Source organism: Terrapene carolina, unplaced genomic scaffold (genome assembly GCF_002925995.2).
Source record: "Terrapene carolina triunguis isolate 2854851 unplaced genomic scaffold, T_m_triunguis-2.0 Scaffold33891, whole genome shotgun sequence".
In the NCBI taxonomy this organism is placed as follows: domain Eukaryota; kingdom Metazoa; phylum Chordata; order Testudines; family Emydidae; genus Terrapene; species Terrapene triunguis.
Window position 1 is genome coordinate 13,194,123 of NW_020698242.1, and position 26,179 is coordinate 13,220,301.

General features: G+C 44.6%; 1 protein-coding gene across 2 annotated transcripts in view; it reads right to left on the bottom strand.

Annotated features, from left to right (window-relative positions):
* The window catches only part of LOC112103473 (ankyrin repeat domain-containing protein 11), a 219,070-nt gene that overhangs the window by 5,906 nt on the left and 186,985 nt on the right, over positions 1–26,179 (bottom strand). The window contains exons 2-7 of one of the 2 annotated variants that reach the window (XM_024195270.2): positions 14,181–14,277; positions 13,433–13,603; positions 11,986–12,189; positions 9,408–9,550; positions 8,807–8,954; positions 1,228–7,937 (exon numbers count right to left, since the gene is read on the bottom strand). In XM_024195270.2, coding sequence (XP_024051038.1) covers positions 1,228–7,937; positions 8,807–8,954; positions 9,408–9,550; positions 11,986–12,189; positions 13,433–13,603; positions 14,181–14,277 — 7,473 coding nt within the window. The remainder of the gene's footprint in view (positions 1–1,227; positions 7,938–8,806; positions 8,955–9,407; positions 9,551–11,985; positions 12,190–13,432; positions 13,604–14,180; positions 14,278–26,179) is intronic. The other variant, XM_026663675.1, reaches the window with a different exon arrangement.

Here is a 26,179-nt window from a genome sequence, read left to right on the forward strand (position 1 = left end):
CACCTCCCTCCTGCGCACCTAACCCCTGCCCTGTGCCCCCTTCACCCCAACCTCTGCCCCTCCTCCTGCGCCCCTAACCCCTGCATCCCCCTCCTGCACCCGCATGGGAAAACTGACCTGGATGCAGTGACGGAGCAGCTGGCATTGCTGCTCGCTCCATTCCCCCACTGGACTGCTGCTCCTTTGCCCCAGGCACCCCTAGGGAGCTGTCGGGGGGAGCGAGGAGCGATGCCAGGGCTCCCTCCTGTGTGTGTGTGTGTGTAGTGCACTGTCTCTTTAAGAAAGCACTCAGGATCAGGCATCTGCAGGCTTGGTCAGACATAAGCAGCTGCTGCTGGACCCAGAGAGGCAGCAGCACACACAGATTCCCTCTGTCCCGTCACCCCAGCTCAGGGGAGACCCGGTACACAGGCGGGGGGAGGGGGACACCCCAATATCAGCCCCCACCCCTCACACAGCAGACAGGAGGATGCTCCCAGTCCGGAGTGGCCAGGGGCTCCAGGGAGAAATGGGGCAGGGGGAAAACAAGAGCAGCAGCGGCTGCACAAGGCCATGGAGCGGGGGCGGGGTGTGTGTGTGGCTGGGCAGGACACCCCTGCTCTGGAGAAGTCACCTGGTTCGGCTTTTCATCCATCTGCCCCCCTGCAGCTCGGGTCCCTCCGCCCCCACTCCAGATGCTGCTGCTCCACCAGCCCAGCTGGCTCTCAGCAGGTCAGGTAGGAATCAGACAAACCCTGCACAGGGCACCCCCTTTGTCAGGCCGCCGCCCGTACCGCCCACTCGCAGGGACGGCCCTGCTCCTGCTTATGGTCTTACAGTTGCAATACCTAAGTAGTAGATAATGTTTTCACCCTTCAGCTCACAGAGAGCCGGTACTTATAAAAGCAGTTTTGCTTTCTGGCTTTCAAATCCATTGGCTTCACATGACCACAGTCTAAGGTTCCAAATTCCTAAGCACCGTTTAAAAGTCTGGTCTACACAAATACAGCAAAACCCATTTATAATATAGTTGTCCCTACAGCAAGGCTCAATTTTGTAATCTTAAACGTGTTCCAAAGGCATTCTAAAGCCAGGTACACAGCTGGGGTCCCATCTTGACTGTAACACAGAACTGTGCTTTGACTATGTTGGAGGACACCCAGGCTTGACTTGGCTATATCTGTAGCATTTCCGTTTTATTGTTTCATAAAGAGAATGGAGCCAGAAGAAATAGTGAGGGTAACTCACCACTGGAATGTGAAGCTTGCTTAGCGGCTTGCCATCCAGCAGGTAGGACCCTGTATAGGTGACATATTCAGCGTAACACTGGGGAGCTTGGGGAGTGATGTAGCAGAGGATTTTCCGCTTCTCTTCAATCTTTTTCCTGATCTGAAGATACTCAAAGTACGGGTTTGATCTGTCACTGTGATAGGGCTCAATGTCGTCCAGTTTTATGGCATCTACAATCGCTGCCAGTGTTTGCTGTATCATCTCTCTCGTCTGCTGGGTGGACGTGTTAATCTGCTGCTGTAGCTGCTGGCTGGAACGCTGGAACCTGCGTTTACGTGGATGTTGGGCTTGAGCATCGTCTTCCTCGGTCACTCGCCCTTTTGCACGTGTGGAAGGTGCAGAAACTGGAGGAAACTCTTTCTCAGAAGGCGCAGTGTTCTGTTTATTTTGATTGGCCAGCATTTGAGCCCGGTTCCTGGTAATTCGTTGTGGGATCTCTTCTATTTTGGGTGGTTTGGAAACTTCTGCTACTGGTTTTTGTACTGGCTCTATGGTGTCTACTGGAGTAGTCCCTTGGGGTGTGTCTGTCTGGGTGGAAGAGACTTGGCTCCCACTTCGTACTGCAGCACTGTCTTGCACGATCCCACTCTCAGCAGTGTTCGCTTGTGCCAAGTTGCTTTGAGATCCACTCTCCGCTGCACAGTTTGATGAGGGCAATTCTTCATGGTTTGTTTCTGCCTCTTGTTTCTCTGACTGAGCAAGCTCTATTGATACAGTCTGTTGAAAACTCTGTGCCTCGGACTCGTCTAATCTTTTCTCTTCTGGTACATTCAATGCTTCCGAGGTAGCTTCTGGTGCAATCACTTCCGATTTGTGTTCCTCAGACTGTGGCTCTGGTTCCACAGCCAGTAAGTTACTTGGCTGATTAAGCGGTAGCTCCTCCTGCTCACTGGAAGCTGCGACAGACACACTCACGTTTATGACCCCAGTATTTATGACTTCTGGGGCAGCTACTGAGCTTTCTTCAATCGGTGCCACTTCAGTCATTTCCGCATCCGGAACATCTTTAGCTTGGAGCGGCAATTCTGGCAACGAGAAGGGACCAAGGTCTAAGTCATCTTCTGAGTTTGTGAATGGATCAGGCCACGTTACTGGCTCTTCCAGGTTTACAGGTGCAACGCTACTGTTTTCCAAGTAACTGTTTTCCAGAGTGTTAACAGCCTCTGCCTGAGTTTCTGTTGGCATGCAAGGGGGTTCTGAAGGCATCTCGGGAGTTTCTTCTGGAAGAGGCTTGCAGTTATTGAAGAAAGTGTCTAGTCTAGTAGGGGACATGTAAGGAGCTTGCTCTTCTGCAGTTGCCATTTCTCCTGGAACTGCTTCTTCAGCATCTTCCTTTACTTCATCCAGCCCCGGTTCAGATACTGACAATGGATATGAAATAGGAGAAACTGGGTATGGAGAATCTGTAGAAATAAAGGGCACGGGTGCAGGATGTATTGGGTCCAGTGAACAGAATGGCTTAGGGGATTCAGGGAACCTCTGGGGAGATTTCATTAGAAGTTCTGATCCCACTGACCAGCTGACAGGATGGTCAGATGGATTACAAATTAAGCTAGGAGGCATGGGAGGATCAGGGTTTCTGGAAGGAGGGTTATCCCAGTCCATATTGTTCTGCTCTGAAATACCTGAACTAAAATGGTTTTCTTCAATAGGTTGTAAAAAGGTAGACTCTGGTGGCAAAATAGAAGCAGTAGCTTGCTGCTCTTCTGTGGTATCCAAAGGCAAGCCAAGATCAGGGGGAAGAGCACTTTCTACAGAAGGTGCAAGCAGCTCATCTCTATGAGAGGGGGAGGATTTTGCTTGTAAACCAGAAAAGATGCTTTCAGATGATTGGACAACATTGCCAACAGGAGCACAATGCAAAGTTTCTACTTTAGGTGATGGAATTCCATAGTCAGATGAATAATACCCTGGAGACATACACTGAAACTTTTCTGGAGGAACAGAAGGAAGAGGGACTTTTTCCTCCATCAAATGCTGCACTGGAGAATCATAATTTGATGTTGCTGGGACACTTTGCTGCCTGAAAAACTTGTCTCCAGCACTGAACTCATCTTCAGGGACCCTTCTTATATCTACAGAGACTGAACGATAAAGGTTTGTGGAGGGTATCGTCCTTGTTGGAGTCTGACTTGGATTGTCAGGGAGTCCACTCGAAGCATTTGCATATCTGTCAAAAAAGGATGGAGAACATGCATTCATGGACATTGTGGATATGGGCAGAGAGTGCTGAGAGTCAGCACAATCAAACATCAAATCTGTGTAATCTTCATTGCTGCACGAAGGAGTTCTTGGTGTCTGCATCACTTCTTCATAGCTTGGACAAGAAACTACAGAAGCTGGAGCTGGAACACCTGTCGGCCTGTTCTGATCTGGCCTGGGAGAAGCAGGTAAAATTTCTTTCAGCTGAGGGCCAGTTATCCAGTCTTTTGAATCTGTCCCCACAGCAGGCTGTGGCTTATTATCTGGTGACAATATGGGAGTCAGTGGACCTAGTTCTTTGAGCTTTTTGTCCTTTAGCTGAGTATCTAGCGCTAGTGGTTTCTTTGTGGTCAAATCCAGACTCCTCTTACGCATCTCTTCAGAGGTTTTAATTTTATCTTTTAATTTGGGATCTCCAGATCTGTGCCTCATCTTCTCCATTTGCTTCATTCTCTCTTTGTGTCTTTTGTGGCGCTCCTCAATTTCCAGGTCTTTTTGGCTCAGCATCCTCTCAAAGCTGGTCATCATTAGATCACCATCACCCAGAAGCTTCTCTCTAGGCCTGTTATCTTTCTTGCTACCATCTTTGGACAATGTTATTTTATCATTTCCATTGCTGATCTTTAGAGACTCTGTTTTGTCTTTCTCTTGGTTTTCCTTGAGTTTCTCCTTCAGTTTGGTTTCACTAAATTTGAGGTTCTCCTCCTTTGATTTATCTTTGAATGTGATAACTTGAGGGCTATCCTTGTCTTTAACCACAGACTTCGTCTCATCTTTGTGATGTTTAAAGAATCCATCTGTATGTTTGTCTCTATGCTTTTCCTTTTCATCCTTCCATTTTTCCTTGTGTTTTTCTCTCTTCTTCTTCTCTTTGACTGTGCTGATGGTACTGGAACCATAAGTCTTTTCCTTTTCTGCCTTCTTTGAGAGCTCTCTCTCAGGATCATTTTTATCTTTCTTTTCAGAAAACAAATAGTCAATGCTTTTGTCCAGTTCTTCCTCAACCTCTGCTTTCATGCTGTAGGAAATGCCAAAAGTCTCCCCATCCACAGAGAATTCTTTTTCATACTGACTGGAATCTTTTCTGTTGCTGGAGTCTTTAAATTCATCCATTTTCTCTTTTTTCTCTGTTTTTTCCTTCTTTGCTTTCTCTTTCTCGTGACTTTTCTTTGATGAAGATGAGGAATGCCTGTGCCTCTCCTTCTCCTTGAGTTTGTCTTGCAAGCAGGGCAAAGGAAGAGAATCTTTATACTTTTCCTCAGAGGCATCCATAAGAGAAAGGTTAGAAGACTCAAAGAGGTTGGTTAGTCCTGGATCTTGTCCTCTGTCTGTGAAGCTATCAGAAGAAATCTCACTTATTTTATCATTGGAGTCATCTCTATATTCATTGAGGGCCTCCTCCTCCAATTTTTCCAACAGGCTCTTCTCTGTCTCTCCTCCTTTTGAAGACTTCTTTTCTTTGGAATGTTCTTTATCCATCTTTTCCTTATGCTTGTTTTTTACCTTTTCCTCGGCAGCATGCTTCTTTTCGGCCTTTTCAGGGAGCTTTTGCTTGTTTTTCTTTTCTTGGGTGGAGTCTACTGAGGTTCTGTCTTTCCTGTCTTTATACTTCTCAGCAGAATCTTTATCCTTCTTCTCTTTGTGTTTTTCAAAGAAACTCTTCTCTTTTTTCTCCTTCCCACCTTCTGCTAATCCTTTATCCTTTTTCTTCTCTTTAGAGTCTTTATCTTTCTGTTTCTCTCCTGAATGTTGCCTGTCAGAAGAGTACTTTCTGTGCTTGTCGGCAAGATAAAGTTCCTTTTCAGCAGCCATGCTATCATCTTTTTCTTGTAGACTGTCCATTCGATGCAATTCACTCCCAATGGCCTCACCAATTTTGAATCCGCTTAAGCTGTAGTCATCCTTCTCATCTTCGCTTTCATCTGTGAAGATATCTGCAATGCTGTACCAGCTTTTCTCTTTTCCTTTTTTCTCATCTCTTTTCTCAGAGAAGTCCTCTCTATCTCCAGAGAAGTTTTTCTCTTTCTTCTCTTTGATATAGTCAAAAGAAGTCTTCCTTTCTTTGTCTTTGTTATGCAGATCCTTGTATTTCTCCTTAGTATCTTTTTTCTCTTTAAAGCTTTTATCCAGTTCTTTGTCTTTCTGGTTTTTCTCAGCAACAACTTTTTCGTTTTTCTCTTTATCTGTTTCTTTGGATTTCTCCTTATATTTTTCTGGTTTCAGTTTCTCTTTCTTGTCCTTATCAGGAGCATCTTTCTTCTCCTTATCTTTCCCTGAATGGTGCCTTTCCCCACTCTCCACATTTTTTCCACTGAATTCAGGGTCAGATTTCTCCTTGAATAATGTTTCACAACCATATTCTTTAAACTCATCTCGATAGGGCTCCTCTTGTTTAATTTTTATGTCCTTTCGGTCTTTACAGCTATCAGAGGACTCTTTTCTCTCTTTGTTGATTTCACCTGGATCTTTTTCCTTTCTCTCTTTAATGCTTTCTGCAGAATCTTTCCTTTTCTTGTCCTTTTCAGGCAGATAACTAGGAGTGACTTTATGCTTTTCAGTTTGGTCCTTTTTCTTCTCAGGATTTTTGTCGATGCTTTCTCTCTCTCTCTTTTTTAAGAATGTATCCTTTTCATTGCGTTTTTCATTGTATTCTTTCTTTTCCTTTGTTTTATTCTCCTTTTTCTTGTCTTTAATGTCTATGATAAGTTTTGCCATGCCATCATTTTTAATCTCCCTGAAGTCTGTTACTGGAGAATCCCAGCTATCCTCGCCTTTGAAATCAAAGGACGAATCAGATGACAAATCAGAAAACCATCTCTCTTGCTGATCATCAGAAAGGCTGAATTTTGTGTCCTCACTTTCCAGCAATTGGCTTTTGTTACTAAACTCATCAAATCCAGGCTCTTCTTTGTAAACTTTTTCTTTTTTACATTTTTCTTTCTCCTCTTTGAAGGTTTTTTCTTTCTCCGATTTAGTAATTTTCTCCTCCTTCAGATCATTCTTCTTTTCAGATTTGGATGGCTTGTCCTTTGATTTTTTCTTTCTCTCCTCCTTGTGTATTCTAGGTTTCTCCTCTTTGGGAGACTTCTCCTTTATGGGTTTCTCTTTACTCGACTTCTCCTCTCTGAAAAATTTGCTGATGTCTTTATTCCCCTCTTTGACTTTTTTTAATGATTTCTCTTCTTTGGAGGCTTTTCCAGTCTCATCTTTAAACAACCACTCCTTCTCCTCCGATTTACTTTTCAGTAGCTTTTCTTCCTTCTTACAGTGTTCTCTCTCATGTTTTAACACTTTTAATTTATTTTCACTTGGACTTTCAGTCTCTATCAAACCCTTGTCAGGCTTTTGCTTAGAGTCCTCATATTCAAAAGAAAAAGTTTTGATTATTTTAATGTCTTGGTTGACCGGGCATTGTCCCTTCTCTTTGTTTTTGTGTTTATGTTTCGTTTTATGCTTTTTAACAATCTTCCCCTCCTTATCCAGCTTTGGAATTGCTCCGTCCACATTGGCATGGAATGAATTCTTCTTCTCAGAGACAGTATTGTGAGAGTTATTTTTCTTTTTGTGCTCCTGCTTCTTTCTCACTGGCTTTAATGACTGTAAGCTCGAATCCTCCGACGTATAGTCTGACTCACTTGTCAGTCTCGTCCTTGTGGAGTCCGATAAGGAACTGACATCTGACCATGCCGGAGAAGATATGGTTTTCCAATTGTCTGTCCTCCAGTGCTTGGAGTGCTGGTCTGTAAGATTAGGGTTATGTTTCTGTGAAGCTAAACTCCCATGAGAAGAGGTGGAAGAGGCAGACAGAGAGTTGAACAAGGACGATTCCTTTAGCACTAGCCTAGAGTCCTTTACACAGCTAGAGCTTTGCACAGAGTCTCTATCATCCTCCTCACTCTCCAAATTTTCACTCTCTGATTCAGAGGAACAAAATTTGTCATTTTTTTTGCCAAACCGAACCTCTTTGCTCTTTGTCTCCTTTTTCCGCTTCTTTTTCACTTTATTCTTCTCCTTCTGTTGCTTGGTATTGGAGGGCTCTCGAGTCTTGCTGCTGGGCAGTATCGAGTGAGTCGATAGTCTCAGCTTCTCGCCCGTCCCCACAGCTACACTGGCATCCTCTTCGTCCGACGTGTCTGACAGGATGCGATGGGCAGCTTTCTTTGGTGTAATTGTGTTATTTTTAGTATAGGTTTTTACTTCCATTTTGGGTATGGAAATAAAACTGTTTGCTTTAGTCTCTTTCCTGTAATCCTTCTTCAGCAAATGCTTGTCATCGACAGGAGGGACTCTGTCCTGCTCATCATCCTCATCAAATTCATATTCATCCTTTACCGGCGTGATTGTTTTGGGGGGCTCTTGACTCTTGGTCTTATGTTTCAAGCCTTTTTCAAACTCAGAGTCTGTGTTATTGCCATCGACGGAGCTGGAAGGTGCAAATGAAGGGGCGTCCTCCTCCTCCGAGCTCTCTGTGAGGAAAAAAGAGCACAAAGCATTAGTCCTGTAGGTTGTTTTCAGGAGAAATATGCATTCTTCAGGCCTCCTCTGAAATCCCAAGCTAGCAGTCTCCTTTCCCACCCATTGAACACAGCAGACATCTTGGCTGAGCCTAGAGTGAGCTTAACATTCCTTTGGAAAGACTACCCAAGGAGTTTCAAAACTATGTAGGATGCAATTGAACATAACCCTTTGGGAACACTCGGAGTGAGCACAGTTCTAACCCTGGACCTAACCCCAGGATTCTCAGGGAGGAGCAGTGGCATGCAGTGCATCTCTTGAACTACCACTAAGAAGCTGCCCATCCAGTGCAAGCATTGCAGCTATTAGTCATAACTTTATTGCCTCCAAGCTAGACTACAGCCATTGAGTGGAGCACTGTCTGGAAGCTTCCATACATGCAGAAAACAGCACCTTGCTTTCCCAGGGGTAGGCTGTAATGAACACACAACAGGCGTGCGAGAATTTCTACACTTGCTTCCAGGTGCAAGTCAAAATGCTGGTGACAGTCTTTGAACCCTGAATGATATGGGACCCAGTTACCTGAGGCCTGGCCTCTCCTCCTAGATCCCCAGTTGTGGTAGGTGGAAACCTCTAGGATGCTTTTAGCTGTAGGCTCCTACGACTGAACTCTCCAGGATGAGCGGCAGAGCTCTCTGAGCAAAGGGTGGGGTTTCTAAGCATCTGAACATCTTGACTGTGGACTGACTTGGCTATTGCAGTAGCATGTAGGTGTTTTGGGGCTATTATAACTTCTGTGCATTTTACTGCTTTTGTGGTAGCAGGCTGCCACTATGGCGATAGCCCATGATCCCAACACCCACACAGGTCAGCACCTCACCTGTTGAGCTCTCTTCACTAGATGGATAGGTGGTCTTTCCCAGGAGTAGATTCACCATGGTGGGGGAATTAGCGACTTTTAAAGGTGTCTCTCCCTTCCTGTTGCTTTGATGAGGGTTCCCTCCGTAATGTAACAACAATTTTACCACCTAAAAATGAGAAAAACTTCAAAATCTCAGTACGGTTCAGTTTCGAAGGAATGTGTTTCAGTCCCCATCACTTTTGTGGGCTGTTCAGACAGACAAGCAGGAAAGAGGTTAGTTTGAGGTCAGAGCTGGCTGGTCATCCTGCCCTGTCACCCAGTGACATGGGCACAGTGATTGAAATGAGGGACAGAGAAAATGGCAGGACAGATTTATGGGGGGAAATGCAAACCTATATTCTGGTAGCAAGCTCCATCCTACAATTCCAAGGTAGCACAACATTTAATAGCACAGGGGCTGGAGAAAGATTCTCACCTGGGAAGATGCAACATGCCTGTCAGTGAAATGAAATGAAATAGCAATTGCCTATACAGATACTACTTGAAGCATAGGAAAATCAAACTCATTTATTTGTAACGAATCACTAAAAAAGGGCTACTAAATCCAGCAAGAACCAACCTTGAAATGCCCATTATTAGCTGCATCATGCAGCGGGGTGTCGTCATCCAACCCCTTTGTGTTGACTTCCGCACCGGCAGCAAGCAACTGCTTTGCAACATCATAGTAACCCCGGTTACATGCCTCGTGCAATGCTGTCCAGCCTGCAAGCACACAAACACTCATGACGTGGCAACTCATTTTTACTGTCGATAATTATGAACAGTATCACAGTAACCAAAATAGATGCTGCTGGCTGCTAATATGGCAGCTTGCCTGCCGCTCTGCCTGCTGACACGGAGCTCTTCTACCCAGGCAGCACACGGCACAGCAGGACCTGCGTGGCCAAGACCGCCTGCCCAAGACACCAGCAGCTCTGCTTTGGAAAGCAACTTTTTTTGCCAGCTCAACATCTGGTACTTGAGTCCATCTAGCTTTTCTGTTTGGCAACATAAGGTGCTACAGCCCATTGTCCTGTAGAACTTTCACTCCGCTCTGTGAACTCCAAAAGCAGAGAACGTTTCGTGAATGAAATCAAAGGGCGGCTGATACCTCATGGTGCGCTGCTCTCATTAGATTCAATTGTTTCTCTCTCCTCTAACTCTTTGATAGGAGGAACACTGTCACTCAGTCAGGACTGGGGTTTAGAATTCATCTGTTCATACAGTGTAGCCCCTAGCTGAACTCACAGCCTACAGGTTGTCTGCAACATTTCCACAGCAAGCAATTGTAACATCACAAACAGGGCCATGACTTCTGGAAGGGACTAAGTGTGGAAGCAGATGAACTCTGCAGGAACAAAAGCTCCTATTCGCAAACAAACCTCTGAAGAATGAGGGAAAGAAATGGAAAAATTTCTGTCATACATGGGCAGCAGATTGATTTCTAAGCAGAATCTGTTTGGAAGTTTCCCAGCAGGTGTGTACTACCCCTGGGGTATTCTGCTGATAGCACTGGGTGGGCCACTCAGAACCCTCCATTTGTACTATTAAAAAGGGGTATCTGTGAATGAAATTACTCACAACAAAAATGCACGTCAGTAGAACACTGATGTTAAACATACAGAGATCAAGACTAAGCATATCTACTTAGTACATCCAAAAGCTACTTTAAAAGAATGTTATGGTCACAAAGTCAAGCGCTCAAAAGCTAGGAAATGCCAGAATTAAGGTCGTCCGTGCAACTTTAATTCAGCCCTCCTGTGTGTATAATTATGATTAAGGGTAAGATTGTGTCATGGAGGTCAAGAATGTCATTGATTCTGTGACCTTCAGAGACCTTGTGACATTTTCCAGCCCTGGTGTGGTGGGCCAGAGCTCCCAGATGCCGCAGGCGGCCGCCGCAGTGACGGACCCTGGAACTCCAAGCCTCCAGGGGTGAGGAGTGTTGGACCTCTCCCTTCCGCAGTGGGGCTCAAGCTCTCTTACTCCTCTCCCCCTCACTCAGGCTTCAGCCCTCCCCACCGTCAGCACCATTTTGTCACAGTTATTTTTAGTAAAAGTCAGGGACAGGTCACGGGCTTCCGTGAATTTCTGTTTATTGCATTTGAGACAGACAGGTTCCTTCTCCACGCTGCCTGGGCACCAGCAGAGGGAATACTGAGAGCACGGAGAAACAGGCTCCCTGTTCTCCGTTCTGGTGCCACAGTTGACTCCCAAAAGCTTGAAGGAGCAATTGCAGGAAAAGTCCTGCTCCACCTCTGCAATCCTGGGATGGAGCATGCTCAGTACAGATGGAATGGTCTCAGAATTCAGCGGCCAAACTCTAATCAGTCTCTACTGAGCATGTGCAAATTGAGATTTTTCAGACTTATAACATGGCCTAACTGGGGCAGTTTTACACAGGGGTAGCAAAATGTTTTTCAGCATGTGCAAAATAATGTATTTTCCCAAATCTCATTCTTAAAAACAGCTGAACTTAAAATAAAAACAAAACAAAAAACAAAACCCAGCCTAAGGCAAACACCGGACATGGGAAATTTCAGCACAAATGGTTCTAATTTGACTAAGTTACAATAAGTAACTGAAAACAGGATCTTATAATAGAAAGTGTTGGACAAGCTTAACTACAGGCGTTCTTACAAGCTCTACCTATCATCCCAGGGGCACCCACACGTCACCTGTCTGAGGGCTTTGCTGGGTCACACTGAATGATTATAAGTGAAGCAAATCACTGCACCTGCTCTCATCTTTCATGAGGATCTAAGACTTGCAAGAACTACAGATCCCAGTCTGCAGTGCTCCATCCTCGTCTGGATGGATATTGCTCAGACCAAAATGAAGCACCTCATGCTGAGACTCTCCATTCCATTGCACCGCCCTAAGCTCTTGGTTCATGCCAAAGGCGTAAGTGCCTGGGGTTAGAAAAATGTCCTATGCACAGGTCATTCTATAACTGTCCATTAGCGGCCATGACAGTGTCTGGGACTGGCCGCTGTCAGTCTCGAGATGAAATACTGGGATGACTCTTGGTCTCATTGGCCTGGCTATTCCTATATTTATTAAAGGCAAGGTGAGATACTGGGCACAACCAAAACCGCTGACCGCACTTGCTCCTGGCTTATGAATACAGATCACTGAACTGCAGCTGGACTTGCTACCTGCAAAGTCTTTAACGTTGACATCTGCGCCCTCAATGATGAGTTCCTTGATGCGCCGGGCATCTCCTCGGATGGCAGCTCTATGCAGCCGAGTCTCTCCACGCTCATTTCTCTTATTTACTTTATCTTTGGTTTTGGAGGCAGAGTTAGGAGTTCCCTTCTGACACACTGTAGACTGAGAGGGATGCTTTGGTGTTGTATCTACTGCATGGAGAAGAGAAATACAGTGAAGAACTGCAATTCGAAGGCAAACCAGAGCCCTCAGAGGGAGCTGTTGCAATACTTTTAATCCAGCAGCTGCACTGAAGCACTGGCTGCAAGGCACTCAGAGGTAATTGATCCTCTGAACCAGATGTGGAGACAGAGGAAAGCCTGCGTATGTATAATACAGATATAAATTGTAGGCTGCGCTGAAGCACAGACTGGAGAAGGGTGTAGTAACCCTTGTACAGATTATAGACAACCCTATGATTTCAGAGAGGGCAAAGTGTCTCCTCGTACCCAAAAGTCTTACTTCCAAAGGAAGTGACAAAATAACCTTCCCCATGTGCATGTGAGGGGCTAACTGCCTGGAAGGATAGTGCACACACTTCTTGGGAGAAGCCCTGAATATTCGGAAATTCACTTACTATCAAGTGAGAGTGACTTGAAACTAGATTCACATTAAGAATGACAGCAACAAAAATAAGGTCCCTAGATACTCCACCGTTCTGTATATAAGACAGAAGGATACATAGACAGATCATAAAACACATATAAAACCCCACAGGAGACCATATTGGCAACAGATACTTACTACAGTATATTGAAATATTAATTCCATGTTAAAAACATTTACTACATTATATCTAAAATTACAATACACCATGGTTAGCAGAGTCTAGTTCTTTTACATAAGAAGGAGCATTTAAGAATCCCAGAGATAATCACGTTCTTCCTTTTACTCACAAAAACATCTTATTACTCAATCAACATATTAACCTAGCAGAAAACTTGGAGCTCTGACATATGCTAATACTCCCGGTAACTAAATTAGTTCTGAGATCTTTAGTGCTAACTAAACAGAATCTAATGTCTTCTGCACCTATCCGTCCAACATTATATTATCATTTCAGAATGCAATAAAGGGACATTTGCCTAAATTGGGGTAGGGAGCTGTCGCTTGCATTAAGTGATATTAGGTGAAGATGGAATATTTGGCAGGAGTGAAGCATTTGCATCCCTTAAATTCATTTCCAGACTCTCGTACTGTAGTCTGGAGGCAGAAGAATTATGCTACCAACATTATAAAACATGTCCTGGGTGCCAGGTAAACAACACTGGTCCACATGCTCACCCGTGTCTATTTTGTAACCATGGTTGTTGTTTACGAATAAGCAGAAGCATACCAAGTCCCATTAAATATGAGCTCAGACTCATCCACCCACGCCTCACTTTCAGCTCTCACCTGGGCTATTTGCAGATTCTTCTGCTGTCATCTGCATAAGAAGGGCGACTTGCTGGCGCTCAGAGAGTGGGTAACCAGCCCTGATTCCTGACAGCCCCATTCCAAACAGCAAGCCAGGCTTCCTAGTGGCAGGCTCCTTTTTAATCCTCTTCCGTTCTGGACCCTGCTTTTCTGTGATGCAATCAGAGACAGAAAGGGAAGGGGAAGGTTTCACGCTACGGACATTTCCACAACTGAAATTCACAACCATTTTTCAGACAAGTGCTAATAATAGCTTTCCCCATTCATGTCAGTCGTCTTCTTCGTGTGGCGGATGTAAATGTAGAGCAACAACTATCATTTTACATTGAGATGGTTAAGCCGGATCATTGCGTCTGATAACTCATGTCAGTGTCTTACAGAGTATAATGAAACCACTGGTGAAAAAACCTGGGTTAGAAGCACTGGCCTTTGCCAGCACTGATGCTCTTGGACAGATACCCTCATTCAGAACCGTTAAAAGCCATGGCACTGAAGCACACACCTCACTGGCTGCCGGAGAGCCCTGCAACACCTCCGTACAGTGGAATATTGCCGAGTGGGGAACCTTACCTCAGCATTGCCTGCCGTAGGTCACTTTGCTGGCAGTTTGGCCGTTTCCTAACCGTTTTGTTGTTATTTAGATTCTCTTTTCCCCCACCCTCCCTAAACAGCAGCACAGGAGGGGGAGAGAATGAACGCACACAGAGGCCAACTCTCAGTACTGTACCTTCCATCTTGCTTCTAGGAACCTCCATTTCATGCCATGGTGCTTCGAGGAGCGTACCAGCCTTATACCACCACAGCATGGACTGAACTGGAGGCATCTAAAAGCAGCAACAGAAAGTGCTAACAAGATACATTGTAACAGCTCTGAAATGTCGCCATCTCATCCCCTTCAGCTAGGGTAGGTCCTGTACTCATCACCGGAACCGTTACAAAATATCCTGTCAATCCCCATGATACAGCGTGGCTAAGACACTGCCCGGCGGATGTCCTCCTGTCAATGTTACTGTCAGTCTCCCTGGGTGACTTCCCATTTACAGCATGTTCCTACATCACCTCAGGTACATTCTTGTGCTGAAGTGCTTATTCAGCTGGGTCGCTTCCCTTACCTACCTCTGTGGAACCAACGAATAGGGAGGGAAGAAACTCTGCAGAACAGTGTTTTGCTCCCAGTAACTAACTGGTCTAGCTGCAGACAACTCCTGCTGGGAGGAATGAGGGTGCTGCCCAGAGCCCATGTTTGTTTGTGACCTACAATGTGTGCAGGAACAACGCTAAACCCAGGCCTCTTCCCACATCGCCCATCACTGCTCTCACCAGCAAGCGTTACAGCCTAGAGATAGCACGTGAGAACTAGACCCTAAAAGCACGATGGGATTTGCTACCTCACTCTTGCTTCTTTCAGCTCATATGTACTGCACCTTCCTGAATATACAGCTTCTCGTCAGCCGTTTTCTGATTTCCCCTTAGGAAACACTGATCTTTCCCCCATACACCCAGAATTAACCCTTACTCCTGTTCACTTCCCCGGCCTGTACTGACACTCCTGTCAGCAGAACTCTGAGATGGCACAAGTCTGACGGTGTGCTCTCTGTTGGGTCTGCAGAGCAGCACGCAAGGCACTGCAAGTCCCTCAGACAGGGGGTGGGGGAGGTTGGCTTTATAATCTCCATGTGACAGCTTAAGAAATAAAAATTCGGTTTGTCTGGCCGAGATGTCCCAGCTGATTTTATTTAATTTCTGTCAAAAAAGAGTAAAATGGACAGCAACAGAAAGAGACACCAATTCCACTGCGAGAAATACTAAAATAAACTCCCACAAACCCAACCAAACTCCAGCACTGTCCTAGATGCACAGTGCAAGAACAAAACCACAAGGTAAAGGGGAGAGAGGAGAAGACAGAGACTCTCCACACATCCCTATAAACAAGCCAAACATTAACGTACTGCAGTGATGTAAAACGAATTCTAAGAAGTGCTGTACATGTATGATCTAAGCTGAATTCTGAAAGACCAATAAAGGGCCATTTATAGAAAAAGCAGATAACACCTATCAAATAACTGGTAGATGCGGACGAATGGTTCCCACAGCTGTATCCTCACAAACCATCCTATAATTTTATGTTGAATTCCTGCTAGTGAGATTCTGCTTCAGAAATCTGAGCATTGAAAAAGTGCTTAGTTGCACTGTAGTCTTGAAATAAAAATGTAAAGCCCCTGATGAATTGCCCACAGCTTTGCTGGCTAAATAGAACCTGCACTATTTAACTGATCGTATTCACTTCTCAAAGGAGCAAGCGGGGGAGGGGAGGGGGGGGTCTTTTTAAGTACGGAAATACCCTTCTTAACTCTTGCAGTTGGCTGGACAGCAATACCCCGGGAGGCAGTGCTAGCCAGTAGGGATAACCTTGCAGAAGTTTTAGTGGAATCTGAGGGGGGTGGCGGGTGTCTAACATAGCAAGTCGGGAAGTATCCTGTTCCCCCTACAGATCTACCTCAGCACCTTTATTTAAATGTAATAGTTTTAAAATACTTTGAGACTTCACCCATGTCCAGCTCTCTGCCAGCTGACCCCACCCAAGGATCTTAGCATTGTAGTTTATTATGAGATTTCCCTCCCACCCAACAAGCTTTATGAGGGTTGCTAAAACCCTCAAAAACAAGGTTACAAACCATTAAGTGGTCTGCAATTTCGTGTAAGAAACCTGGGTCCAGGTGGTTACTCAACAGGCCAGAAAAGAATGGGGATATTACAGTGTCCTGCCCAGTCCTCTTTGGCCACAGGGACGGAGTTGGAGATGCAGACTCTTGAAGCAGAGAGTCAAAAGCAGGAAGTGGGAGTCAAAGTGAGTTTCCAGTGGAATAGCTGAGAGACTTACACATAGCGGTTTGTAATATCTGTATCAAATATTTTCTATGGCATTAGATTTGTATAATTCGAGTAGCATTATCATTAGTGAGAGCCTAGGCCAGCCTTCCAATATGCCCCGAGAGTGCAGTGTCAAGCTTTTTGCGTAAGCTCTCGTGAGACTATGCAGCCTTCCCTGCACAGCTTTGCCAATGCACTTCCCTCCTAACCTGAGCAGACCACCATATTTAATTCTTCCTAACTATTCTGTGACTTTTGGATAGGAATAATGGCCACATCAGACTAGAGTGAGATCCCCAAAATTATCCATCAGTGTGAACTCAGGCCTCTAGTGCAGATGAAATGCTAGTTCTCTAACCCATCATGTTGCTCGAGATCTGTTTGTCTTGTTTAGATTTAAAAGGATACTGTCAACTTAAACTAGGCAACTTCCAAAAGCAAGTTACAAGTAGTTTTTCTTGGGACACTGCCCCAAGTCCTTTTGCTGATTTTTGTGGTTTTACAATCACATTTTCCTGCCTGTAAAGTCTCATTCTCTCTCCTCTGTTGCTATATAAACCAGTCACAAAAACAAAAAGGGAAACTGATTGGCCAGCTAACCTGTACAGGGGAATGAGTGAAAATAACTAGGCAAAAGCAAATAAACTGGAAAAATACAGAAATATTTTCTAATCTTTTTTTCAGTTACAGCCATATTAAGTGTCCCTTACAACAACAGTAGGTGAAAAAATGTGATTTGTATGTTGGCATGTCCCTTTAAATTAAAAAGTTGCCACATAGTACCTGAACCAAATGGGCACATCTTTGACAGACTCAAACACAACCATATGTTCCTCATTCACGCTGTGTTGAGAGTTATGAATCAATTAGAAATTGAGCCGTTTCTCTTATTTTTTAACTTTGCTGTCTGACCCAGTGTAACACCAACCCACAATCACTGAATGTCCAAAAAAAGGGTAATGAATAAACTGGGGTTCCCAGCAAATCAATATGAAGCGTTTGTAGTGGCTGGAGGAATGGATCACCTGTCTTGCGTTCATCACAGAGTTTACAAGTTCAGATTTAAATACAAAATCATCTGTTTAAGTTTCTCCACTTTCTAACCGGGCTATGTTCAGATACTGACTAACTACTGATTTCTCTCTCTGTAGCTCAACGACATTCTGATCCACTCAAACACAGAGGAGACCGTTGCATCACTCATGCTGTGTATGCCAGTGTACTTCTAGTGGTGGTGATCCAAGAATAACCTATGTTACATAACATGATTCCCTGTAACGTATCCTAAGACAAATTAGATTGTTTATCTGGAGGGTTCCAAGGGATTCTGGAAATGGAAAACTGTTGAAAAACTGAAAGGTTTTTAGATTATAAATTATTACTAAAATTACCCAGGGCTTGGCATGTTCCAGGTGCAAAGTCTGCTACTAGCAGGGGATGCACTGGAAACCTTTGGTGCAAAAATGATTAACATTAGAATTCTACTGCAAGCAGTAACTAGGAGATAAGAGGTTAGGCTTTTCACACCACCCTGGAAACAGCTATAAATGTCAAACCAATGCAATCATTTCCAGCCTGTTTGGATTCTGACCATCAGGCCATACTAAAGCATTGAGACCAATCCACAAAGCAAAACAATTATTAAGACTGTCGTATCTATCTAACCCATCCCACCGGGTCTACACATCACAACACATATGCTCTTTTGGAGCATCACAAAAGAGAATGATGCACATTGCATGGCAATTAGCAAATGGATGAAGTTTGTAGTTTAAGTGCTGCTCATTATTAAATATGTCCAACCAGTCTAATACTCTTCCCAATAGTAATGGTGAAAGCAGAGCCCACATTGACTGGAAGGAGAAGTCTCAGAAAAGAGTCTGAACACATATGTAAGGAACATGTTTTCTCAGCATGGCGTCTTTGGAGTGACAGCTTAACCAGTAAGATGAGTTGCAGGTGATTTAAGTGGTAAAATGTCATAACTGTCCATTCAACTATCACTTCCTTATGGAACAAACTACCTAGACACAACTGAAGAAGCAAAGTAAACCAGACCCACTCTCTGTCATTACAGACAGCTATTCTCTTCTATAACTCCACCAGAGAGGTCCTTTGGGGCCATCTGCCTGTCCCAAGTCAGGATAAAGGAGGAGGGTTGGGCGTGGGGCTAGCAACTCCACCCCGTAAAAAATCAACTTGCTACAGAAACGCCAACAATAGAGATAACAGAGACTTTTAGCCTGGAAAAAGAAAGGTCTTCAACTCGAAGACGCATGACGCTGGGTGGTGAAAGTCGTGAGGAAGCCACTAAGCCGATTACCCTTCTTGCAACCAGGAGGATTACCATCGGTACATGGAACGTGAGGACCATGTATGAGTCAAGAAAGATGTCGCAGGTCGCAGCGGAAAAGAGGCCGTCCAAGAAACACCTGGCGACGCGACCTTCAGGCTGATAGCATAAAAATGGGCTATACCTGGAACCAGCTAGAGCAAATGGCCCAGGATAAAGGACTCTGGAGATCTATGGTTGGTGGCCCATACCCCGATTGGGGTGACGGGCATGAGTGAGTGATTCTCTTCTATGATAACAGACTATTTAGGAGTTCCTAGGAAGATGCAAGATGGTTTTCAGCTCTCAAGAGCAGTTCCTGAGAAGACAGTCTCCAAGCTGGGACAGCGCAGTGAGCTGGTGAGGAGGAAGCAACAGCCAGGAGTGTTTGACAAGCTCGTGTGGCCATCTATATATCAGAAGATTTGGTAAAAACACACCTGCTTCTAGTTTTTAAGGGGACATTATAAAGTTGCTTAGATGATGAGAAATACTGTGATGGAATTCTTTAAAGATGCAATAGGAGCTAGAGATTTCTGTATGTCTGCAGTTTCTGTACCTAGAGATTTCTGTCCTGGCTATGTTATAAAGGAGTTGTTCTAGGTCACGTATGCATATCGGACACAACAGCAGAGAGATTTCTAAATCTTTACTCCTTCAGACAAAGTTTTCAAGTGTTTTTGTTTGGGTTTTTTAGTGGAGAATGCTGATCTGACAGCCCTAGAAATGAGTCTTCCATTCTATCCTCGGAATAGGAGAAAAACCATGAGCATCAGTGGCGTAAGCTTCCTCTGTGCCAACGTCCCTCAACCTTGACCAAGAAGGATAAACTCCCAGAAGTGACCATCCTCCTAACCCTGCAGACTCTGCTGAATGCAACAATGGTGCTAACTTGCATAGCACTTTTTGTGAGAGGGACACCTGAAACCAACCACTCATTTCACACAAACTGCTCAGCAGCAGGTACTGACACCTTCATGATGCCCCTGGTTTCTGCTGGCCCAGGGAACAAGAGACCAGGCCTGGGAACTGAGCCAGCCCCTCTTTGAGCATGGACTACAGGGTCACCTATCTGGTTGAAATTATAGTTTTTACATGCAAAGTTGGTATTGCATCAAATATGACACAAAAGGTTGAAGTGGTTCTGGGTCGGATTCACTGAATTTCCTAATGACTCCAGCTGGTATGAGACAGGCCACGCAGGACTTTCCTCACTCCATCATTTTAATTAAGTAAAATGTTCCCGATAGAGATTCATTCTTTGCTCTCACTGTATTATCTTTTCATTCAGCTTGCACTGCAAAGTGGAGGGGCTTGGACAAACGAAGACGATTGCCCAGTTTCATTGTAGCTAGGAAGCGTTTCTGTATTCTAGGAACACAGGATCTGCCATACTGCAACTGACCAACAGCCCTTTTGCTTGAGGTTGGACGACACTTGGAGCCTCAGAGTAAGGCATAAGCTCTCTCTAAGTGCACTTAATTTTTCTTGACTCCTGCTGTCAGATTATGCCCTGAAACACACGGGTTAACAGGCCTCATGTTATCTTAGTTAGTGTGTAACTGCAGATACCATTCCTGTTCTTACTGTATTGCCCTTTTATGAATCATGAGCTGTTTACTTCAATTATAGCCTGTGGTAACTAGCGCAACAGGTTGGTTATACATTATATAAGAAAGTATTTCCTTATATCAGTTTTAAGTTTGTTGTCTATTTATTTCATTGTCCCTTGGTCCTTGCATTATGGCAAAGGGTACCCGGGGCATTGACTGGGGTACTGGCTTCTCTGCCAGTCAGGGCATACACCTCTGTCCTATCCTCCCATTTTCCTTTTCGAAATGAACAGTCTCAATCTTTTACACTCTCCTGGTATGGGGAGCCTCACTCCTGATGTCTCTATTCATGTATTACCCTCATCTGCATTTTTTCTACTTCTGGTAGATCTTTTTGGAGGGGCTAAACCGGATAAATCAGTTTATTCAATTTTGCTTTTTCATTGAAAAGTTTAATTTTTATCAAAGTGGATTCACAAATTCTGTAAGTGCGCAAAACACAGAGGCCATTTGGTGCAGTTCAAGGCCTTACATATCCCCAAAAGAGCCAAATAAATTAGATAGCCTTGGCATACTTGTAAAACAAAAGAGCATGCATCAAACACAAGGGCAGAGTTGGAGCTTGTCCTTCAGTTCAAACCTCAACGCTGCTGTGTGAGTGACAAGACAGATCTGCTTTCACAAAAAAGCTACCAGTTGGGAGAGAGAGATGCATTGTTTGGCCATGACTCTGCACTGAGAAAATGTCTGAGCTGACCCAACAAACAACACCTCAGTCTTTCCTTGAGACGTTACCACCATTTCAGAACCCAGCATGTGCGAAGACTGTACAGAGCTCTTTCCATTCAGTGTTCCTGCACAATCGGTTTGTATTCGTTTGCTACCATGTTGCCCAATTACCTAGCTCTGTCCGGTTCTTAGCCTTGATTTAACTAAATAGTTCGTGTTGTCAGCACAACTTTTTCTATTCATCCTGTCTTCTAAGTCACTGTTAAATATATTGAATGCTGCTCCTAGTACTCACCACTAGGGTGCACTACTAACAACCTTTACTGGGCATTTTCTTCTACTCTTTCACCTCTTATTTACATGGCAAGACTTAGCCTTTTGGCATGGGTGAGGGGTAGTTGTGCAGCTTCCTCTTCCAATCCTTTGCTGGAAACATCTATCTTCACACCATCCACCAGAGAAGGGCACCATTCTTTGCACCCATGCTGTCCACACGTGGTGAAACATCTGTGCTTGATGATTATTCTGCTATCACTGACCGCATGCATCTTGATTCCCTGACAAAAGTATTATGTTTCAAAAATAGCTGTTCCATATCAAGGAGTCTCTCCCCTTACAATAAACCCTGCATTTTATGTACAAACTCAGAAAATTTATGTGCTGAAGGAGAATTCCACTTTAATTAGACTAAAAACACATGTCATTCTCCCTGACAGTAGTGACAAAGCTGAAGGATCAAATCAGATCATTGAAAAGTGGATGGTTTCTCTATGGCTTGAAGTAAAATTAAAAATAAACTTACACCAATGATTTGGCCTAGATAGTGCCATGAGCTAAGGCTACTAAGCAGTTTATCCTTCCTAGTGTGAACACATTACAGGGCTTCCCATTCCCACTGCTCAGGTGCCCTGCGGCAGCTGCCTTTCTCAACGGGTCGATATTTTCACACAAGCCCTTGGCCTCCAAGATTAACAGAACCCACTGCAGCATGGCCAACCATATATCATCAGGCCACGTGGCTCATAGAGCCACCGCAGCAGGCAAGTCTTTTTCATGACTCGCAAGCTCTGCGTTTTGTTCCTCATTGGCCTTCACAGCCGTAATTCAAATGCAGACTCGGCAAATCGCATTTCACCTGGAAACATCAGCGCTGTAAAATTCAGGGTTTGTCTACTCAGCATGCTCTGTTGTGCAAGGAAAGCCACATCTATATCCCTTAGGTACCATAACCATGGTCCAACTTTGTTGCCACAGACATAATAGAGGGCACTGATGTGGTCATGTTGAGTGACATCTCACCCAACAGCTCTGTGTCACAGCTATAAAATACAACCAAAGCACTGTAGAAGGGCTGTGGGTCTTCAAGGGCTATTTTGTAGGTGTGCATGCAGAAGGAGTTTATAATTAGAACAGGAACGCTTTCATTAATATTACTCGGCTGTTTCTAGGCTGTCAGAATGAGCATGCAATTTGCAAAAATGCTTGCAAAGTTTGACTGAAAATGCTAAATTCTTACTAATTCTGCAATGGCAGAAATCTCCTCCTTCACAGAACACTTAACATTAAAAGTGTGCGATTGACAAGGATAAAAATAAACCTAAAAACGACTGCTGCGCTCTTGCTTTCACTTGCTGCAGTAAGACAGACGGATTTGATGTAGCTAACTGCATTACTTGTGGATGCTGTGCTTACATCCTTCACAGGAAGGAAATCATCTTGTGATTAAAGCACAAGCCTGGGAGTTGGGGGACCTAGGATTTATCACCAGATCTGTCGCTCACCTGCTGTGTGACCATGGCAAAATCACTTCACTGCCCATGCCTCAGTTTCCCCAACTGTTAAAGGAGCAAACCCCATCCCAATGCATTCATGCTTATTCGTTAATGTCTGTAGTGGCACAACCTCCTCAAGATGAGGAAAGGTGGTAGAGAAATGCACAGTATTATGATCAGATGGTCAGCTGCTGATTGCTGCAGCACAGAGGTTCATCGGAGCTTTTTACGCATTTGAGAGGAAGTATAGGAAATAGGCCAGAGGTTGCATTTCCTGTGCTGACTGCGCAAGGAGAAGGGGGGAGCTTTTGCTAGGGTTAATGCCATTCAGGTCTGAGAGCTGTGAGCTGGATCCCAGGCACAAGCAGGGCTACAATTGTGGACACGCGGGGTGGCCAAATGTACTGACCCTCCGAGCCGCATACGATAATCTTCAAAAGTTAGAGAGCCGGGTGCACCTGCCAGGGCTTGGAGCTTCTGCCCTGCGGCAGGTGGTGGGGCCTCCCACGGAGTAGAAGCCATTAGACTCCCTTCCCCGCTGGGCAGAAGCCCCTAGCTCCACCACCCCACTGCAGGGCAAAAGCACCAAGCCCCTTCCCCCCAGTCTTGTAGGCGGAGAATGGGGGGAATATGGAGGGCTTTGCAAGCCGCATTTTTACTGTAAAAGAGCCCCATGTGGCTCGGGAGCCACAGTTTGGCCCCGTTATAGTAGCTGTGATCAGGGTTAGATGATGCAGCAAAAACACTTGTGTCCTGGCTACAATACAGCTTCCACTCTCATTGCCACTGCAGAATCATGCTGACACGCGTTCACAGTGTAGGCAAGACGGCAGTTTACAATCTCTCTGGTTGCTGTGCCCAACCAAGGCAAACGTACCATGAAGCAAGAATGAATACAGCACAGAAGACTTCAAAGGTACCTCTCCCAAGACAGCTAGACTAACCTGGAATGAGATCGTAAATGTGGTTGTCAGAAGAAAGCACTGTTCAGAAACACAGTTCTACAAGATACAGGTTTTTAACTAGCTGCCTGGATTGCTTATCTGAAATGCAAATTATTAAGAATTTAAATACACTGAAATCTAACGTAAATGCAGAACTAAATCCTCACATTGCTCAAACACACTGACTTCAACTGACAAGCAAAATGAAAGTGCCAACATAAAAACCATTACACACATTAAAGTTCTTCCCAGCCAGAAGCTACTGCCACGGAAAACAATGCACAATACACATCAGCCTCTCTCATCAGACATTCCCATTGCGTTGAGTCAAAGGGTTAAGTCTGTTTGCTGCTGCCCAGAAGAGATTTGGCAAACTGAACTAAGTGCAGAAGTGAGACCCATAGGGTGGCCTGAAACCAAATATGTAAACAGGAAGAACAGAAATGGAGGAGGGGAAAGCTGATTAGAAAGGATACAGGATGTGCTGCTACCCTCTTGCAGTTTGGTTTCAAATTCTGAATCTAAGCAAGAAACTTTAACTTCAAAAAAGTTCAGTTTACCATAGTGATAAATGAAGCAACGGACAAAGGCTTTGCACTGGCCTTCCTGCTCCAGACCTGCCTAGACATAACAGGGCTACAACAACTGTGGTTTTTATTTAACTGCTCCAGATACAGAAAACCTTTACTCAAGGTTTGCATAATTTCACTCTACAGTAGTTTCTGCAAATGCCTCTATCACTTGGTGAAATGCTAGTTTGTAAATCTTTACAGTAATGTCAGTGAATGAAGAGCAAGACTTGCACTTGGCATCTATTGCAGTAAACAAGGAGGAAGATTACGTTACACTAACATGCCTTAGCAAGGGAGTGCTCGGAAAGTAAGTCCTTTTCGATGTGATTGCACCAATACTACCATCCTCTTTCACAACCTTAACAAAGATCCAGACGTGTTTCAGTTTGTTTTCCAGATGTGAAGGAGGCATGAGCTGACGCAGAGCGTGTACAGTGGAGTGCAGAAAACAAGAAAGGAAGTGGTGGCACTGAGAATCCTAATGCTTATCATTAATACAAAATCTAATTTACAGAGGAATTGCAATACGACCAACTTAAAAACCCACCACTAAGAGAGAGAGAGAAAGACGTTTGTAATTGAAATTGCTACCCCACTAATAGCAAAGCATATTGAGCCAAATCCCACCTTCCATTCACCTATGTTTGAAGAAGCTCATTTGCTCCTTGCTTTAACTTTCTATGAGTCTATAGAACAAAACCTTGATCCTCTCATGCTATTTTATTCAATTCAAGGATTCTGTTCTCCTGATGCAGACACTGAACTCACTGACATAAATGGGAGCTAAACCCAGAAACAGGAAGAATTCAGAACCTGAATACAGCTATGCCTGCAGAATATAGCTAGGGAATTACTCTAATTTCTTCAGCAAAACTAAAAATGTGAATCTGAGAGCTGTAGGTGAAAGACTAGAGCATGAGCGCATTTCTAGGACAACAAAAGGATTTGCCCATTTGCCCACAGGTGGTTCTTGTGCCCAGGTTAGATTCCAGGTCATACAACACACACACACACACACACGCACACACTGCATTAATTTAGAGTACACATCCTTTCCTGTCGGAAGGCTGTAGGTGGCTATCCAGAGGTCCCACAGCACAGGCTGTTTCATGTGGAGGTATTCAGGATTCAGCTGTCAGTTTAGCTCTGCATGTAGGCTTAGCACAATACGGGTTGAAGCAGGGCCGGCTCCAGGTACCAGCTTGGCAAACAGGTGCTTGGGGCGGCCGCTCAGGAGAAGGGTGGCACGTCCAGCTATTCGGTGGACGGTCCCTCACTCCCGCTCGGAGCGAAGGACCTTCCGCCGAATTGTCGCCGCAGATCGCGATCGCGGCTTTTTTTTTGGCTGCTTGGGGCAGCCAAAACCCTGGAGCCAGCCCTGGGTTGAAGCACAGGCCTTAGCCGAGGTGGGAGGGAGAAAGGAAGAGTGGGAGAAGGAAGAAAGGCAACGCCAGCGAAAAATCTTGTACACATTTTTTTAGTATATTCTGAGAAGCCTGACAGTTTGTGGTTAAGAGAACTCCAACCCAGAGCTGCACTGGCAGACTGCTTCAGTTTAGCAGCACAGCGCCCCATTCCCTAGAAACATGTGGCTCCCTGTAACACACAAGCGTCTGTTTGAACTGCTTAGACATGACAACACAAGCATACAAGGTGGTACCCCTGAGGAAAAATACCATTGCCCAACAAGTAATGCATAAGATGAACTTTTCAGCACTGTGTGGGAAACTGACTGTTGGCTCTGTTAAAGCTCAGGATTTTCAACAGTGTATTCCCCAAACATGCAGCCAAAGAAAGGATCAATAAGAATAAATCAGAATGGCACAGACAGCAATGGAGAATGTATTATGCCCCTGAAAGAAAGCACAAGTCTTTGCTTTTCTTGTCCACAGCACAGCATGCATGAAGTGACTCGTTTTCACCAGGGAGGCTGCAGCACATGAAATGCTGTAG